Source organism: Ambystoma mexicanum, chromosome 5q, assembly GCF_040938575.1.
Source record: "Ambystoma mexicanum isolate Mex_15411 chromosome 5q, UKY_AmexF1_1, whole genome shotgun sequence".
Taxonomy (NCBI): Eukaryota; Metazoa; Chordata; class Amphibia; order Caudata; family Ambystomatidae; genus Ambystoma; species Ambystoma mexicanum.
Genome location: NC_090933.1, coordinates 836,491,222 through 836,506,739, shown reverse-complemented (window position 1 = coordinate 836,506,739; position 15,518 = coordinate 836,491,222). Strand labels below are relative to the sequence as shown.

Below are 15,518 nucleotides of genomic sequence, written 5' to 3'. Positions count from 1 at the left end.
CATCGGTAAGTACGCTCTGTTTAGTCCGTCGATAAAAATGGCAGGGCCTTTGACAATGTGACATAGCATTTACAAATTAAACGAGACATTGTGGCAGGAAATTGCTTTTGGAAGTTGTTGATCAGAAGGTTCCTGCCATCTTTTGCACGTTTCAAGCTGGCATGACTTTACAGCGGTGATGCAGCAGGTGGCAGTGTGGGACAGCACTTTGAGTACGCGCTGCACGCGAAGAGAGGCCTAGACCATTGTTCTGCGAGCAACATTTTACATCCCTCGTGCGTAGGGCCAGAAATAGTGATAAACGACAAGTACTGTTGGCTGTTTGGAAACTTTGCACTTACCAGGATTTGCTGCCGGTCTATTTTCTGCCGTTCGCCGTGTGGTCTGTACAGCCTTCCTGTTGTTGCACGAACCTTGGATTTCCACCAGGAGGACGTCCTTTTCTGCAGCACCTAGTCTGCCTGAACTAGTAGAAACCAACAAAGGCGCGACCACACTCTGCTCACGCCCCTTTCACAGGCCAGCCCTACTTATACCAGCGGCACAGCGCACCCGCGCGCGCACTCGACAAGTACGGCAAGTACTGTTGGCTGTTTGGAAACTTTGCACTTACCAGGATTTGCTGCCGGTCTATTTTCTGCCGTTCGCCGTGTGGTCTGTACAGCCTTCCTGTTGTTGCACGAACCTTGGATTTCCACCAGGAGGACGTCCTTTTCTGCAGCACCTAGTCTGCCTGAACTAGTAGAAACCAACAAAGGTGACTATTTACAACGCAGACGTGTCCTTTGCACGGCCAATTAGCAACCTAACTATGCACGTTGGATGTGCACCTGTGCTAGTAACAACGTTGAGCTCTCTTTAATCATCATTGTAACGTTGAGCTCGTTGTGTGCATATCACCGTTGACAACGTAATCGAATAATTTGCATTATTGTGTTACTAGTTGCACCATTTGCATTATTGAAGATTGATAGTATCTATTTTTAATTTTTTCCTTATTAATTTAACTTGTTTTCGTTTCTTGTTTGTTTAAAGGCGCGACCACACTCTGCTCACGCCCCTTTCACAGGCCAGCCCTACTTATACCAGCGGCACAGCGCACCCGCGCGCGCACTCGACAAGTACGGCAAGTACTGTTCGCGGGTCGCGCGGTCCAGATCCAGGATCTAAAACTCTGTAGGTCCGTTATAACTTTAGATCATTGTATCGGGTGTAGGTTGATTAACCATCCTATAAATCAGACATATCCCACATGATTCCTTACACACTCACTACCAATATGCCTTCCACTTTAGAGACCCATGGGAAGCTGAAGGAGGCGACCCATGTTGATATAAGGTGGAAAACTAAATCCAAGCCCCAGGTCAGTCCTTTCTTACCAGCTACAGAGCGCATTACAGCACAGCGCACCCAATCACTTCCCGATGACATTCAACTATGTCAAACTGGTTTGACCCACAAGCCGGCCTCAATAGCTTCTATTCCTAGCACTACCGAGGCCCGTGATTCAACAACTGAAGAACTTAGTACACAGGGTGCCCCGACCGATAACACCTTAATTGCAGCATATACTACAGGTGACTTACAACCCACGATAACTCTCTGTCCGGGAGATACTGTACCCCAATCGATCCATGTTCAGTCTTAGCACAACACAGGCTGAGACAGGCTCATACTCATTTAACAATGATTGGGGAAATAGAAGAAGATGATCTCGAATATATGAACCTCTCAAATCGTACCGAAGAACGTTCAGAGGAGGTCTTATATGTGTGTTCCAACACTGGTGATCTAATTCAATTGGAACAAGATCCCGATAACCTTTTTGGTTCGAACAGTGAACCATTATCACCGGTATTACCACAAAATAACACAACAATAGTTGAACAAACGGTTTCACCTATCACACATTCAGTCCCCCCCACTGAACCAATAGAAGAAGCTGACTCTTTTATACCCCCTACCCCGAGACAACCATGTTTTGAACAGGGCCCGCGAGTTTCTGACTTTTTCCTTCATCCTAGCCACAGGGACAGACAATCTTTTCCAGAGGCCGCTGCCTTAAACAATACCTTGACTGCGATGAATACAGCCCTCCTAGCTGTGGCACAATTGTATGAAAGATTGAACGCAAAAATCTCAAAACAGTCCATTAGTCTTGATCACCTGCTCTCGTATTATTCCAAAAGAATACCACAATCTAACCATCCTGAACAAAATCTTATAGTGAGACATCTGGAATCCACACAGACAATCTCCACCCAAACCTTAGCAAGTGATCACTGCTCTCAAGTAGAAACAGAAGCTACTCAACTTAACCTGCCCACCCTTTCATCCTCTGGTCAACCCCCAAGTATATGTGGGAGAAATCCTGCCATTGATCAAAGCAGCAAGGCACCGAACGCAGTAATAGCCACAGAGCCTAACGAGGTCCCTACCCATGTGCCCATTACCACAGAACATTCAAATGACAAGATCACTGACCTTGCCCCTACTATCAACTCACAAACAAGTCAAGCTCCTAATACTCTAATGCCAAAAAATATGTTTGAAGTCTTCAATGTAGCTTCTACCAAATCCATAACATCAAGACCTACCAAACGAAGAAAAATTCAATTTGCCAATCTCAAAAACCCAGTCAGTAAATCAATGGTGGGCAAGAAACGGAAAAATTTCATAGATCCATCAGAAGAGCACATAATTGGAACAAAAGTTGATGCCTGCCTACAGGAACCTGAGGCAGTTAATACGTTGGCACTCATTGTTCCACATAAGCCCCTAGATGATTTAATTCAGATGGTTGAACGGAATGATACACAACAAAAAACTCAGATACAAACCCACAAAGAAATATCTTTCACTTCTCCAGTTATCAGTACACCAGCAATAGTAGAACCCCCCATTCCCGTAATTGGAGCTCAGACTGACCCCATATTAGTGGCTATCCAAACTCAGATACAGAAATCCATCGAACCTTTCTTGAAACTCTTACCAAATAACTCTGCACATATGCCAAGACAAGAACATCCTAAGGCAGTGCCCTTAATTCCCATGGATGACCAAAAGAAAGCGCACTCCGCACTCTCTGAATCGAGTCAACATGTGCAGTCCGCCAGCCATTTAATCAAAAACTCAGAGATTCAACTAATCCCACAAAAAGATCCCTACCCATCAAAAGTAGTAGAGGATCAAATCAAAGCTTCTATAGAGGCCTATTTTACACGCATTGTCACTTCCAACCCTGAAATAAATACCTTACCTTCATTCCAGACTCCTATACACCCCCTCCCCTGCGCTCAAACTACAGTCTCCCGACAAGATCTACGGGAAGAGATCAAAACCTCTATCGAAGCTTTTTTCAATCAAGCAAACGAGCGTCAATCAGACCAAATGCCAGGGGCAGAGTTTCCCTTACTTAAGCCCCTAATAAAGGGACCCCCAAGAGCTGGTTCCTATCAGCAAGATAATTGTATCTACTCTGTAAAAAGGACTCCAACAGTGTCAAGAGCCCGGTCCCAACAAATTAAAGCTAAACAAGAGATAGACCATCATTGCTTCATAATTAAATGCAGAGAAACCCCTTTCAAATCTTATGATTTGAATCGATCAAGCATTCTTAACATCTGTGCAGAAATTCCTGCTCTGTCGATCATATCATCTTCAGACTTTAACCAAATTGAGTTCATGGATCATTCTGACCTATCTGTTGCTCGTCTCTATATACGATCTTCTTTGGTAGCTGACACCTTATGGCAGGCCAGAATGGCCCTATTTGATATAGGTTTCGCCCTTTCCCAAGACCCAATGCCTAAAACTGCGACATCGCAGGGCCACATGGCACATATATTCACCTCAAACAATCTCTCACATCAAAATCTCACAGATCAGACCAGACAAGCATAACTATGCCAGGCTCCTAGGATCCTGTCTATAATCTCTTGGAATACACGAGGTCATAGCCACCTCAATTCTCCGAAAAATGGAAATCTGGTTGATATAGACATTGTTGCACTCCAAGAAACATGGCTGGTCTTACCCCCAGTCTGGGACTCACATACTATAATATGTACCCCCGCAGAAAAAGGTATACAAGGCAGACCCAAAGGTGGCTTAATCATAGCAGTGAAGAAGACCAGTGGTCTGATGGCTTCGGAGTATAAAATTTCATCCCACTCCTTTCAAGTGGTAAAATTAGCTGATTCTCAACAGAAAATAGCAATTGTCAACATATACTGGAGTCGAAACTCACTAGGACCAGAAGAATTCTTCAAACAGCTTGAAGATATATTAGATAGTCTCACCATCGATTCCACCTTAACGCACACCTTGATATTAGGCGATCTCAATTTACACCTACTAGCTAAAGAGACGACTCTTCTCCTGGAACTTGAGACGAAATGGTCCGCAATCATGGAGGACCGGAATTTCGTCATGATAAATGGCAATGTGAAAGGTGATTGCCCGGCTCAGCCAACCTGGCGGAGAAATGTCCAGAATGCTATAATTGATTACATCTATATTGATGATAGAAATTTTAATTCAATTCAAGAGCTCCAAGTGATTAGCACTGACCTGAGTGATCATTGCAAACTTAAGTTGTCATTAAGAATTAGGAACTCTCAAATGATACAATGGTACAATATGAATGTAACTGGCAATGTTGTAAATAACGGGAGAAATAGATTGGTATGGAACAAGGAAAAACTGAGGACTTTAGATCATAAGCTTGCAATAATGTTCCAATCTAATAAAATGGCCAAAGATTATACAGCTGCCATAAAGATGTTCTCCCGAGTCAGTACCAACAAGGGGCAGATTAAACAGCGTCATATACATCCCTATGACTCAGAAATTGTATATCGCAAATCTGATCTAAGACACGAAATCCGGTGTATCAAATTAGCACAAAGCTCTGAGATGGCTCGAGAAATCAAAATAGCCAAACAAAATTATAAAAAATGGCTTAGAGTCAAAAAAGCAAAAAGATATGAAGTGGAGGGAACAGCTATGCTCAAACAGCTAGTTACAAAATCAACAGCTGGTATCTGGGCACTTCTCAATCTATCGGCTAATATCCCCCAACATGTAGCCCAAATTAACTCAATCTCATCTGAAACATGGCAGCTGTATTATCAGAAGCTATACCTCTCCCCGTATTCTAACATGCATACCATATTCAACTTACCAATTGTTTCAAAGGAACTAACGTTTGACAATGATGATATTAGGTCATGCATCATGAAATTAAGCTCATCTCGGGCAGTGGGACCTGATGGGTTGCACAATGTAATGTTAAAAATGAATATTGACGAATGGACAAGCATTTTACGTCGTATTTTTAATCAAATTTTGACATCTGGTATCATTCCTGAATCTTGGAAAAAATCTATCATTCTGCCAATATTCAAGAAAGGTAATCATGAAAACCCCAGATCATACAGGCCTATAGCATTATTGGACTGTCCTGGCAAGTTATTTGCTAGACTCCTTTTGAAAGAATTCAATCTATGGCTGCAGAAGACTTGCCTGCGAGATTCGCATCAAACAGGCTTCTTACAAGGCGTGGGCACTGGCACAAACATCATCACCCTGACAAGTCTGATATACCGTACGTACCAAAAAAAACAACCATTATACCTTGCGTTTATCGACTTTCAGCTGGCATTTGATGCAGTGCCCCGTGAACTATTGTATAAGAAATTAGTAGATGCTGATTGTCCGTGGCACATACTAAAATGGATTATACAATTATACACTGGTACCACGATTCAAGTTAGACTTACCAATGATGGTTTATTAACTCCACCAATTCCAACTGCTCGAGGGCTGAAGCAGGGTTGTTTATTAGCCTCAGCCTTGTTTACTTTCTTTATTTCGGATGTCCGGCATAGCTTCAACAAACTGATCTCGGATTCCCCAAGATTAATGGGAACCCAGATTCAGTATTTGTTATATGCCGACGACATGGTCTTGATGTCACATACCCCTAAAGGACTACGCCTGCTACTCAGTGCCCTTGATTCATATGTAAGAACAAATGGCATAACAATCAACATTGCCAAGACGAATGTTGTTCAATTTGGCACTAAGAAGCAAAGCCTAGCCCAACACCAATGGCCCCTTCAGACTAGCAGAATCACAGTCACCAACACCTATGTATACTTAGGCCTCCTTATTTCTAATCTGTGTGCCCAGGACCAGTATACTAAAAGAGGTCTTCGCAAACTCCAAACATGTATTTCTCAAGCGAAAATCATTAATGCGAGATTTTGTAAATTTTCTCTTCTACCTATCATCATATATTACAAACAAAAAATGGTACCTGTCATCCTATATGGCGCTGAATCTCAACACATCATGTCGTATACTTATTGGGCTATTAGAGAAGGGCGATTTTGGCGACAAATTTTACAATTGCCAACTTCACAGCCACTACCACCCGTAAGACATGAGTTGGGACTAATCTCCCTTTACGCAATTTATAAATGGCACCTATGCACCTTATATCGCAAATGTCTTTTAAACCAAACAACAGGAATAACTAACACCATTTCTCAGTACTTATTAAACTCTATGGATGTTTTTCCAAAAACATGGCGACAAAAAATCCAGACTATTATAGAGAAAGCTCAGATACACCCAACCTTATTAATAACAAATCCTGATAAAGCAAGATCAAAAATATGAGAGGATGACTGGATTCGAACACGTTTAGCTTGTACTAAGTTTAAACATTTTGAAGCCTGTCCATTTGAATTAAAATCTTATAATAAGGTGGCTGACTATATGGCAAGATCCCCTAACCCACACCACCGGAATGGATTCATGAGATTTAGACTAAATTTATGGTCGACAAACGCGGTCATAAATCAACGGAGAAATGATGGTATTCAACCACTCTGCCGGTTCTGTAATCAACAACCAGAAACTCTTATGCACTTATGTACAGAATGTTCTAGCCTATCGTTCTTGCGTAGCGTCCACTTTGAACCACTTTTTGTGGATCAAGAAATCTTAACCTCAGAGAGGCTATGGATCTTATTATTCCATACCAACAGGAAATCAGTGAGATATGCCATAGTCAACTACTTACAACAGCTGAAAATTTCGATGTACTCACGGTTATGAAACAGAACTAGGAATGAGTCCAGTCGCAAATTGTAATATTGAAATACTGCATTAGTCCATCTTATTTACAAAAGATCTAATTAATTTTGTCACGTTATCACCTTCTTTTTGACATACAGAATACATGTCGATTGTGGACACCTCTTTTACAATTGCATACAATTTATTCTGTTCTGTGACTATTTGTCTGTTGATATCTAGAATGTTTGTCAAATGTCGACACCTGCTTTATAATTGTATATAGGATTATCTTCTTTTAATTGGTTTTATATACTATTTTGGAAAGTTGAAAGGTCTAGATTGCGATCTAGACCAAAACAACTATGGAAAATAAAAAAAAAAAAAAAAAAAAAAAAAAAAAAAAAATAGTGATAAACGATCAAGTTTGATAGTGTTGGTTGCCAATTTTCAGGTTTGTACATTTTGTATCGTCTTTACCTAAATGATAAAGTAATCCTTCAGCATATGCCCATTTCCAGTAGATGTCTACACGGGAAAAGCGTTTGTCTGTGTCACGAGGGCAACCTGCACCCCAGGAGCAGGACTACTTGGCCTTTTCTTCCTTTGGCGATGGATCCGTCAAGTACCATTCCAAGTAATAACCGCATCTTTTATTACAGCGCTTAAGGAAGGAGTCTGGCTTGAAGCGCTCCTTGACAACACAACGTTCTTATTATTTCTTACTTGTCGATTCTAATGCTTAATTCTATTAGTAATGCAACCGTTACCACATTAAACATGCATGGACACCGTAATATATGAATTCACAACAAATGCATCATTTCCATATTTATTAAGGGAAACAAGGTTTGCTTCGTTCGGCAGGATCCAACATTATGATTGCCGTTAGCTGCCTGAAGAATTGAACTGTAAGCCAATGAAAGGGCCATTAAAGTTAGTGTAAGCAATCAATAAGTGACCAGTAATCACTCACAAACATTCAGGGAGGCGCTAGAAACCATTGCTTATATATTTTATTTCTTCAAAGACGTAAGGGAAGGGTCTTTTTTCACCCTACAAAAACACACTAGCTATCAGCAAGATATGAGGTCTTCTCTGCATTCATTAAAGTCAGTAGTTAGTTACCATTCTGTGAAGCAAGTGGACCTGTCTCCTCAAAAAACGAAAATGAAATGAGAAACTGACTACCCACACATGATACACAGTACTAGTGCATGAAGTGGCTGATATTTCTTCATTGAAAATGTACAACCTTTTGCACGTCAGAGCCATATACTTACTTGCCAAATTCACTATAATAATATTACAACTAGTTTGTGCCCTTTGCCTTAATTTGTATAAATTATGTTTTTTTCGGCACGCGCAGGGCTAAGTATTTACTTAACATAGGTATTTGACCCAACGCTCAAGATAGCGAGGGAATTGTTAATGTATAAGAAACGCAACTTAAAAAGGGGCTGCACCATAGTTTCAAAATGTCTGACATTTCCCCTCAGGCTGCTTAGTGCAGAAATATCTTTTAAACAGACAAGAGTAGAGCAAGTGATTTTTTTATTTGTGTTGCGCATTCCCGCATAACTGCCGATTTAGGGTATGTGGTAGGTAAACATAGCAAAAAGACCTAGTTCCATTCAAATTCTGTACACCCTAAGAAGTGAATCCGATAGAGACCGACCTCACTCACTGTGATAGAAAGGCCAGTGTTCACTTGTAATCTGTGACAGTTCTAATTATTTTCATGAAATTCTGCAAACATTGACATTTTTAGTTTTGATTTGGTTTAGTATTTGAGTGCACAAACACGCTAAGGCAACTTGGCGCTATAACAAGCAAGTAGGCGATCAAAGGCTTTCAATTAAAAAAGGAAGGGCTTTATGGCACGCCGAAAGACGAGATGGTTAAGGCACAACTCACTTGGGAGCGAGTTCCAGAGTTTGGCGGCTGCCAGAGAAAACGAGCGATCGCCAACACGCCAGAGCCAGATCCTCGGGATTGCCTTAACAGCATAACCCTGAGAGCGAAGTGTCCGGTTGGAAACATAAGGGCAAAACCTTTGTTGCAGTTTTGGCTATACATTGTCAAATCCAACTTGACTAACAAAGATAGAGCGGAGTGAGGCAGCCAGCAAGAGGGCAGTCTAGGCTTTCGAAGTAGCCCAGATGGTTGGCGGTCTGGCTGGCGTCCGTTATTAATCGTCTTGATTGTCTTGAACAGAGCTTCATCCCCTTTAATTGGATCTACCGACTACAGCTAAGTACTGCCAAAGGAAGGAGGCACTGCTTCAGATACTATTTTACTCCCTATTTTTTAAAGTTGAGAGCACAATGATTTTTTAGGGAGTGAAAAAGTAAGTCCCATTCCTAATGGGAATATTTTATATGCAAATAAAACATTTTTTAACTGTAAAACAGACATTTTTCTTAAATATTTCTGTTCACCTAGTTATTCATGCACATTAAAATATATATGTTTACCTCCTCAGATCAGGCCGTAATAATAGTAGTTTCTTCCCGTGGCACTACGTGTACTACTTGTCCAAGCATATCCATGGAGCTGTGTGGCTGAACGCAGGGGGAAAAGCGACTTATTTGGCTGATTCTTTTATTTTTTATTGGCAGTATTTGCCCAATTTTAGGGAGTATAATTGGCTGATACACCCCTTATATGGAGGGCTGGAAGGAGGGGTGGGGGTCAGGCTATGCCACCTGCTTGACCCGACAAGGCGTTCCTAAAGAGCACTAAATTGTTTAACACACGCAATGTGTAATTTGGTTAGAAATAGCTAAAAGTAAGGCTACATTGTTTCCAGCTGGATGTATGGCCAGTAGGAAGCCGCAATGGGGACGTTGTACTAATTTTTAAAAAGAGCCATGGGAGAGATTGAGGTGCAAATCAACCACTGAACAGAACTTGAAATTTACATCTCATAATTTACCAGTTTCTTCAATAGCCCTTATTTGTATGCCATCATCAAGAGTTAATGTGGCAATATCAGTCCAATAGTCTATCGATATGTCAGTTCACCAGAAGGATCCTAATAGAGGAAGTCCCTTGAGGCCTTAGTTGAACCCTTGTTGAAGGAAACTGCGGATCTGACTGTGATGAAATGACTACAGCCCTGCAGGAGTGCAAGGATGAGTAGCGGCTAAACCGCCTATTCAGGCTTCCTTATATGTCATTATAGGTTCTTACATTTGTATCGCGCCTACCATAGTTCCTGGAATCGAAGGGCCTATGCTGTCCGAGAGGGGGAGCAGGAATATGACAGAAAATGCAATAGTGGTAGGGAGGATCAACGTAAAGTAGATAGTTGGGATGAGTGCGAGGGGATAGATAAGGTGCTCATGAGATGGAAATGGTGGAAGAGCTATGTGTACAATTGGACCAAATTTATTGTGGGACTCAACTACATTCAGCGTTGAAAGGATAGATAGCTGCAGAAGTGGTGTTCGAGGCGACAGGGGGCTTTTCTGGAATCTACTCACTGCATGGTGATGTTACTCACCGGACGGTGAATGACCGAGGCAGGAGACCACGTCTGTGTTGCCCTAGGTAGTTGATTGAAGAGCTCGGGTTGGAGCCTCCACCCGAGCCTCCTCTCTATGAGGGAAATATATCTTTTCTATGATATGTCTCTTTGCTGTAAGTAAACACAGGTAAAGAGACCTATCGTCTAAAAGAGCGGGGAGAACGTACCGCCACAGAACCAGCTGGAAAGAAAGAACAGGCAATCCAAAACAGGTGGTGTAGGAGTATCGACAATCCCAAAAACACTAAAGGAGGATACCTGAAAATACTCTTCTGGCTTAACACTAAGAACACAGGAATACACCTACAAGTACAGAGAATGGTTAAGCGGACTTATCAACCAGAAGGAAATAAGAGGAGAGGAGTTACTCTTAACAACAGCTAACTGGGATCAGCTTCAAGGAAAGGAACAACAACAGTATAAAATAACAAACAGGGAGGTTAGTTAGGATACTAGCCCCGGACGGCACGAGGAGTGCACGAGATTCGTGTTGGTGCACACTCTGCAAAGCGTCCCTCTGTGCACTGGAGGATATGTGGTTAATGTCAAGTACAGTTCGCGGTTGAATGCAGCAATAAGGAGTATGTGTTGCCCCAGGTAGCAAGGTTCGTGATGAAGGCACTGGGTCCCTATTCAGAAAGGTACCGCATGCAGAGCAGGCTGATAGACGTTCCCCAAATACACCAAAAAGACACTCCCCGTGTAGGAGCGAGGTTGAGAGACTTGTTAGTAGATCTGGGAAGAGGAATTAACCCGGCATGCAGGCTGACGTGATAAAGTATCGCCAACATGCAGAAGGAGTCTGTAAATGGGCAAGATGTACGATACACGACTGATAGCTACTAGTGCACAACGGAAGGTTGGAGGAGTCCGAAAGTCAGGCAAAGGTTCTGGCACACAGGTTATCAGTTTGAAGTTAAGCAGGAGACTAACAACAGTCTGAGAAAACAGGCAAACAGGATTCGGTACACAGGAGGCAGAGAAGTCCAATGACAGGCAAGGGTTCGGTACACGGAAAAAGCACGAAACAGATAGGCATGAAGACGGAACTTCGGGAAGACGGATTTGCAACTTTAAACAGAAGCAGCGTTCGGAAGTTCACAGCTGCTTTTATTATTGAAGAGACGGGAGCGGACGTAACAGGAAGCAAGTCACTGATGATTAGTGATTGGTGGAACGGCTCAAGTGACAACAGAGCCTCATGGGAACTGAAGTCCTTATTATCCCCTTCTCCACTGTAGTTTCCAGAGATAGTAGAATGGAGCGGCAAAGTGCTGCACACCATGACGGAGGGCAATGGTTTTGCGCGCATTCCTCATTGATTATGTTCGCCTGCCCTGACGTGCGGGAGGGTTCGGATGTGCAGGGACCAAGCAGCGAGGTGCAACAGGTGAGCTGGGGCATGTTGAAGCCAGGCCCAAGAAAATGTAGGCAGCAAAGCCTTTCTACTTACTTCCCTAGGGTCCCCAACAACATTTAACAGGGGTTTTAAGATAGTAATCCGAATCTGCCAATTTTGCAACAGCTCCCACGAAAAGCAAGCAAAAAATACCTCACATTTTTGGGTTTCCTCGCTTATTTAAGTCTTGGTTACCAAAACCCTAGGTTTGAGCTCAAAGTGCTTAAGAACACCAAGCCTGTCTATGGCCTATCCGTGGTCGGACATCTGAGCTTTTCACTGTGTCGTAGTGAGCCAAGGCATGTATAAACCATGCCCAAGAAAACACAGGATGCAAAGCCCCTCTATTCACTCTCCTGAGCGCTGGACAGCCAGGTTCTATAGATGGGAAAGGTGGATGGAAATATGGGCACATTTAACAGAGGGTGGGATTTCAACCACTCCTCCTTGGGAGCAGAAGCCACAGTCCGGCTTTCCTGGAGGTTCGAGAGTCCTGCTAGGGCCTTTAAGGTAATGCTTACATTGGTGTGTGATGTTTGAATCCTCTTAGGCTGAGGCTGGGTGCTCATGAGTGTTAATTTACATAATCCTGCCTTTGACTAGCCTTCTCACCCTGGGATGCAGTTAATTTGTCCTGTTAATAGAGGCCATCATGCGAAACAACAGTGAGCCCAATCATAAAGGTGAAAATAGCATAAGAGATGCACCTCCTTTGCATTTTGTGGTAATGTGGGACAAGGGCAGGCTATACTCTCAAGAGGGGTGTTAATCTGAGATCACAGCAACCCAAATAGCAACAGTACACCTGTACAAAATAAAGGAATGTACAGTAAAGTTTCTATAAAAATGTGTGCTTTCATTTAACAGCCAAATATGCAATAAAAACCAGTATTAGAAAACACTAGCAAGGACCCACCCCTGTAAAGGAATACAGATAAATGCAGAATGTAATGATCCAAGCACTATGGTAACTTACCAGGGAAGAAAAGGCAATAAAACAACACATGTTAAAAAAGAATATGTTTCTTTAGGAGAAGGTGCAAAAGGGCTTCATCCAGTCTCTAGGGTCCCAACAAATGGACTAAGGGGGCAGGAGCTCTCGATGGACCTGGTTCTAAACTTTAGGCAGTTCGACAATGTCGAACAAGCCTTTGTGATGCAGTGCTTGCGGGTCAAACCGGTTTCAAAGGCATCAAGTTGCATTGATATTAGCAGTAAATTGGCATCGAGTCAGATTCGAGCAGTGCTTCATGCAGTTCGTAGGCAGCATTGGACGATGAGGTGGTCACCAAGATCGGTTTGACTATCCAGCATGGTTTGAAATGATGAATACTGCAGGTTCAGGTCGGCAAGTGACTCAAAGCTCCAGCGGCTTGTGTCGAGGTTCGATGCAATATCCTTGTGGTTTAATATGTAATTTGTTGATGCAGTGGTTTAAAGTCGTCTACACGATGCGCTGGTGCTCAAGTTAGACTGGTGGCGTGTTCTGAGGCGACATGGAGCCAAACTGGTTAGGAGATTTGAGCAGCGGCTCGAATTCGAAGATAAGTTCAAACGGTTTTGCCGTGGGTCCTGCTGGTTCAATAGCAGCAAACACAGTTCTAATGTAGTTTGAGTGATAAAAAAGAGGGGTACTTGTTGTTTCTGCTCTCTGGATGACTCCCAATCCAGTGGCTCAGAGACACAATGAGTCATTCTCATTCCCCCAACCCGGGGGAGGCTGGCTAACACCTGCAGGAGTCTTTCACCTCCACTGAGGTCCAGGGTAGCAGGCAGAGAGGCAGGTCTTTTTCCAACATCAGTTCATCCACAATGTGCCCTGGGGATGGGAAGGAAGCATTGCTTGCCTGTGCATCGAAACACTTCATCTCACTGGTGGAGGACTTTGGAAAGGTCTGCTCTCTCAGACAAATAATTCCAGATTTTTCCTTTGTAATGAGCTCCTAAGAGACTTAGTTATGTGCACTAGAAGTACCTCATAATTGGCAAAGAGTAAGACAGAAGTGCACTGCTCCCCCCCCCCCCCAATGATGGTGTGCCCAACCACATAGATGCTGAAAACATATGTCATTTATTAAAAAATTTAAACAATGTGGGTCAGCACGCACCCCTGCCTATCCCATGCTGCTATCTCAACAGGTGTCATGACCACTTTGTTAACATCATAGCAGATATAACATTGTGATCTGATGGCCTAGCGTGATCAAATCTATTAGTGAACAATCCATGTCCTCATCGTCTACAGCTTGCAATAATAATTCTCCATCTTCAGAATCAAAGGTCGATTTTATCTTTATAAAAATGTGTTAGTCTCTTCTTAATCACTGCATATTTTATTAGCAACAGTGAGAGTCTAAAAAATGATCTGTCATAATTAATCCTGATCTGATTCCTTGTTATGTATCTGCCAGGATCGTCATTTCTTCCATCCAGCTGAACATCATTGCAGTATAGTTCATAGTGCACGATGGGCCGTTAGGACTGTTGGCGGAAGAAATAGCGGTGGATAGTTGTGCATGTGATTTGCTTATATTAAACTCCTTGTTTTATGTTTGTGCAAGCAGAGCCTGTTCTTGCCCCCAGAAACCCATGCAGAAAAGGATCTTACAGGAGATGAATGCAGTGTAGCACTTTATATAGACCACCACTGATAGAAGCGATCTTTAGAGTAGAACTGGGAAGCGATAGAAATGAGACCACAGCATAACTGGCTAAGAGAAAGAAATGGCGCCTATTTAAAGTTATAGTGAGTATGAAGAAAAGTATGAGTAGCACAAGCAGCTGCATCTGTGGCCTTCCTGAAGGGTGAGGTGTCAAGGTTTCCTAGCTCCATTTCTCTAACACTCATGACGATGAACAAGCTACTGAACATAAAGATGTGCCACTGTTCAGGCACATTATTCTCTCGAAAAACAGCATACACTTCACTTAGGGAAGTGCTTACATGTGCAAATGTCTTCCAGATGTTAGTATTTGAGAATCTATATCATGTGAGATAAATTATGTTTTCATCTACTGTGCTGTTTCATCTATTATCAATCCTTTTCATAATTGCATTTTCTTTCTCCAGGGGAGCCATATCGGTTTTTGATTGGTACCGACTATGTTGTTGGACGCAAGAACTGTGCAATATTAATTCAAGATGATCAGTCAATAAGTCGAGCTCATGCCACTTTTACGGTCAGTCATCCACAAACCAACTTGGTAAGTTTGCTTTTAAAATCACTAAAAACAAAGATACCCTACAGTTTTCCAATTCTGATGGACTGTGCGCAACAGTATTTCACAAAAATGCTGGCCTGCAGAATACTCCACCACTACACATTGAATACCAGCAGCCTATTCGCTGTCCATTTTTAGATGGTAATAATTGCAGAACAATACAACTAACCATAGGACTGTGTCTACCGTAATACTGTCTTTGTGTCAAATGCAGAAAATATTTTAGATAGCACTGTTAAGGACTGGAACCACTATGATTTGTGCTCTTTCCTTATGATG

General features: G+C 42.4%; 1 protein-coding gene across 3 annotated transcripts in view; it reads left to right on the top strand.

Moving 5' to 3' along the window:
- Nucleotides 1–15,518, top strand: part of NBN (nibrin) — a 732,941-nt gene that overhangs the window by 66,445 nt on the left and 650,978 nt on the right. For all 3 annotated transcript variants that reach the window (XM_069621324.1, XM_069621323.1, XM_069621322.1), the window contains exon 2: nucleotides 15,088–15,221. In XM_069621324.1, coding sequence (XP_069477425.1) covers nucleotides 15,088–15,221 — 134 coding nt within the window. The remainder of the gene's footprint in view (nucleotides 1–15,087; nucleotides 15,222–15,518) is intronic.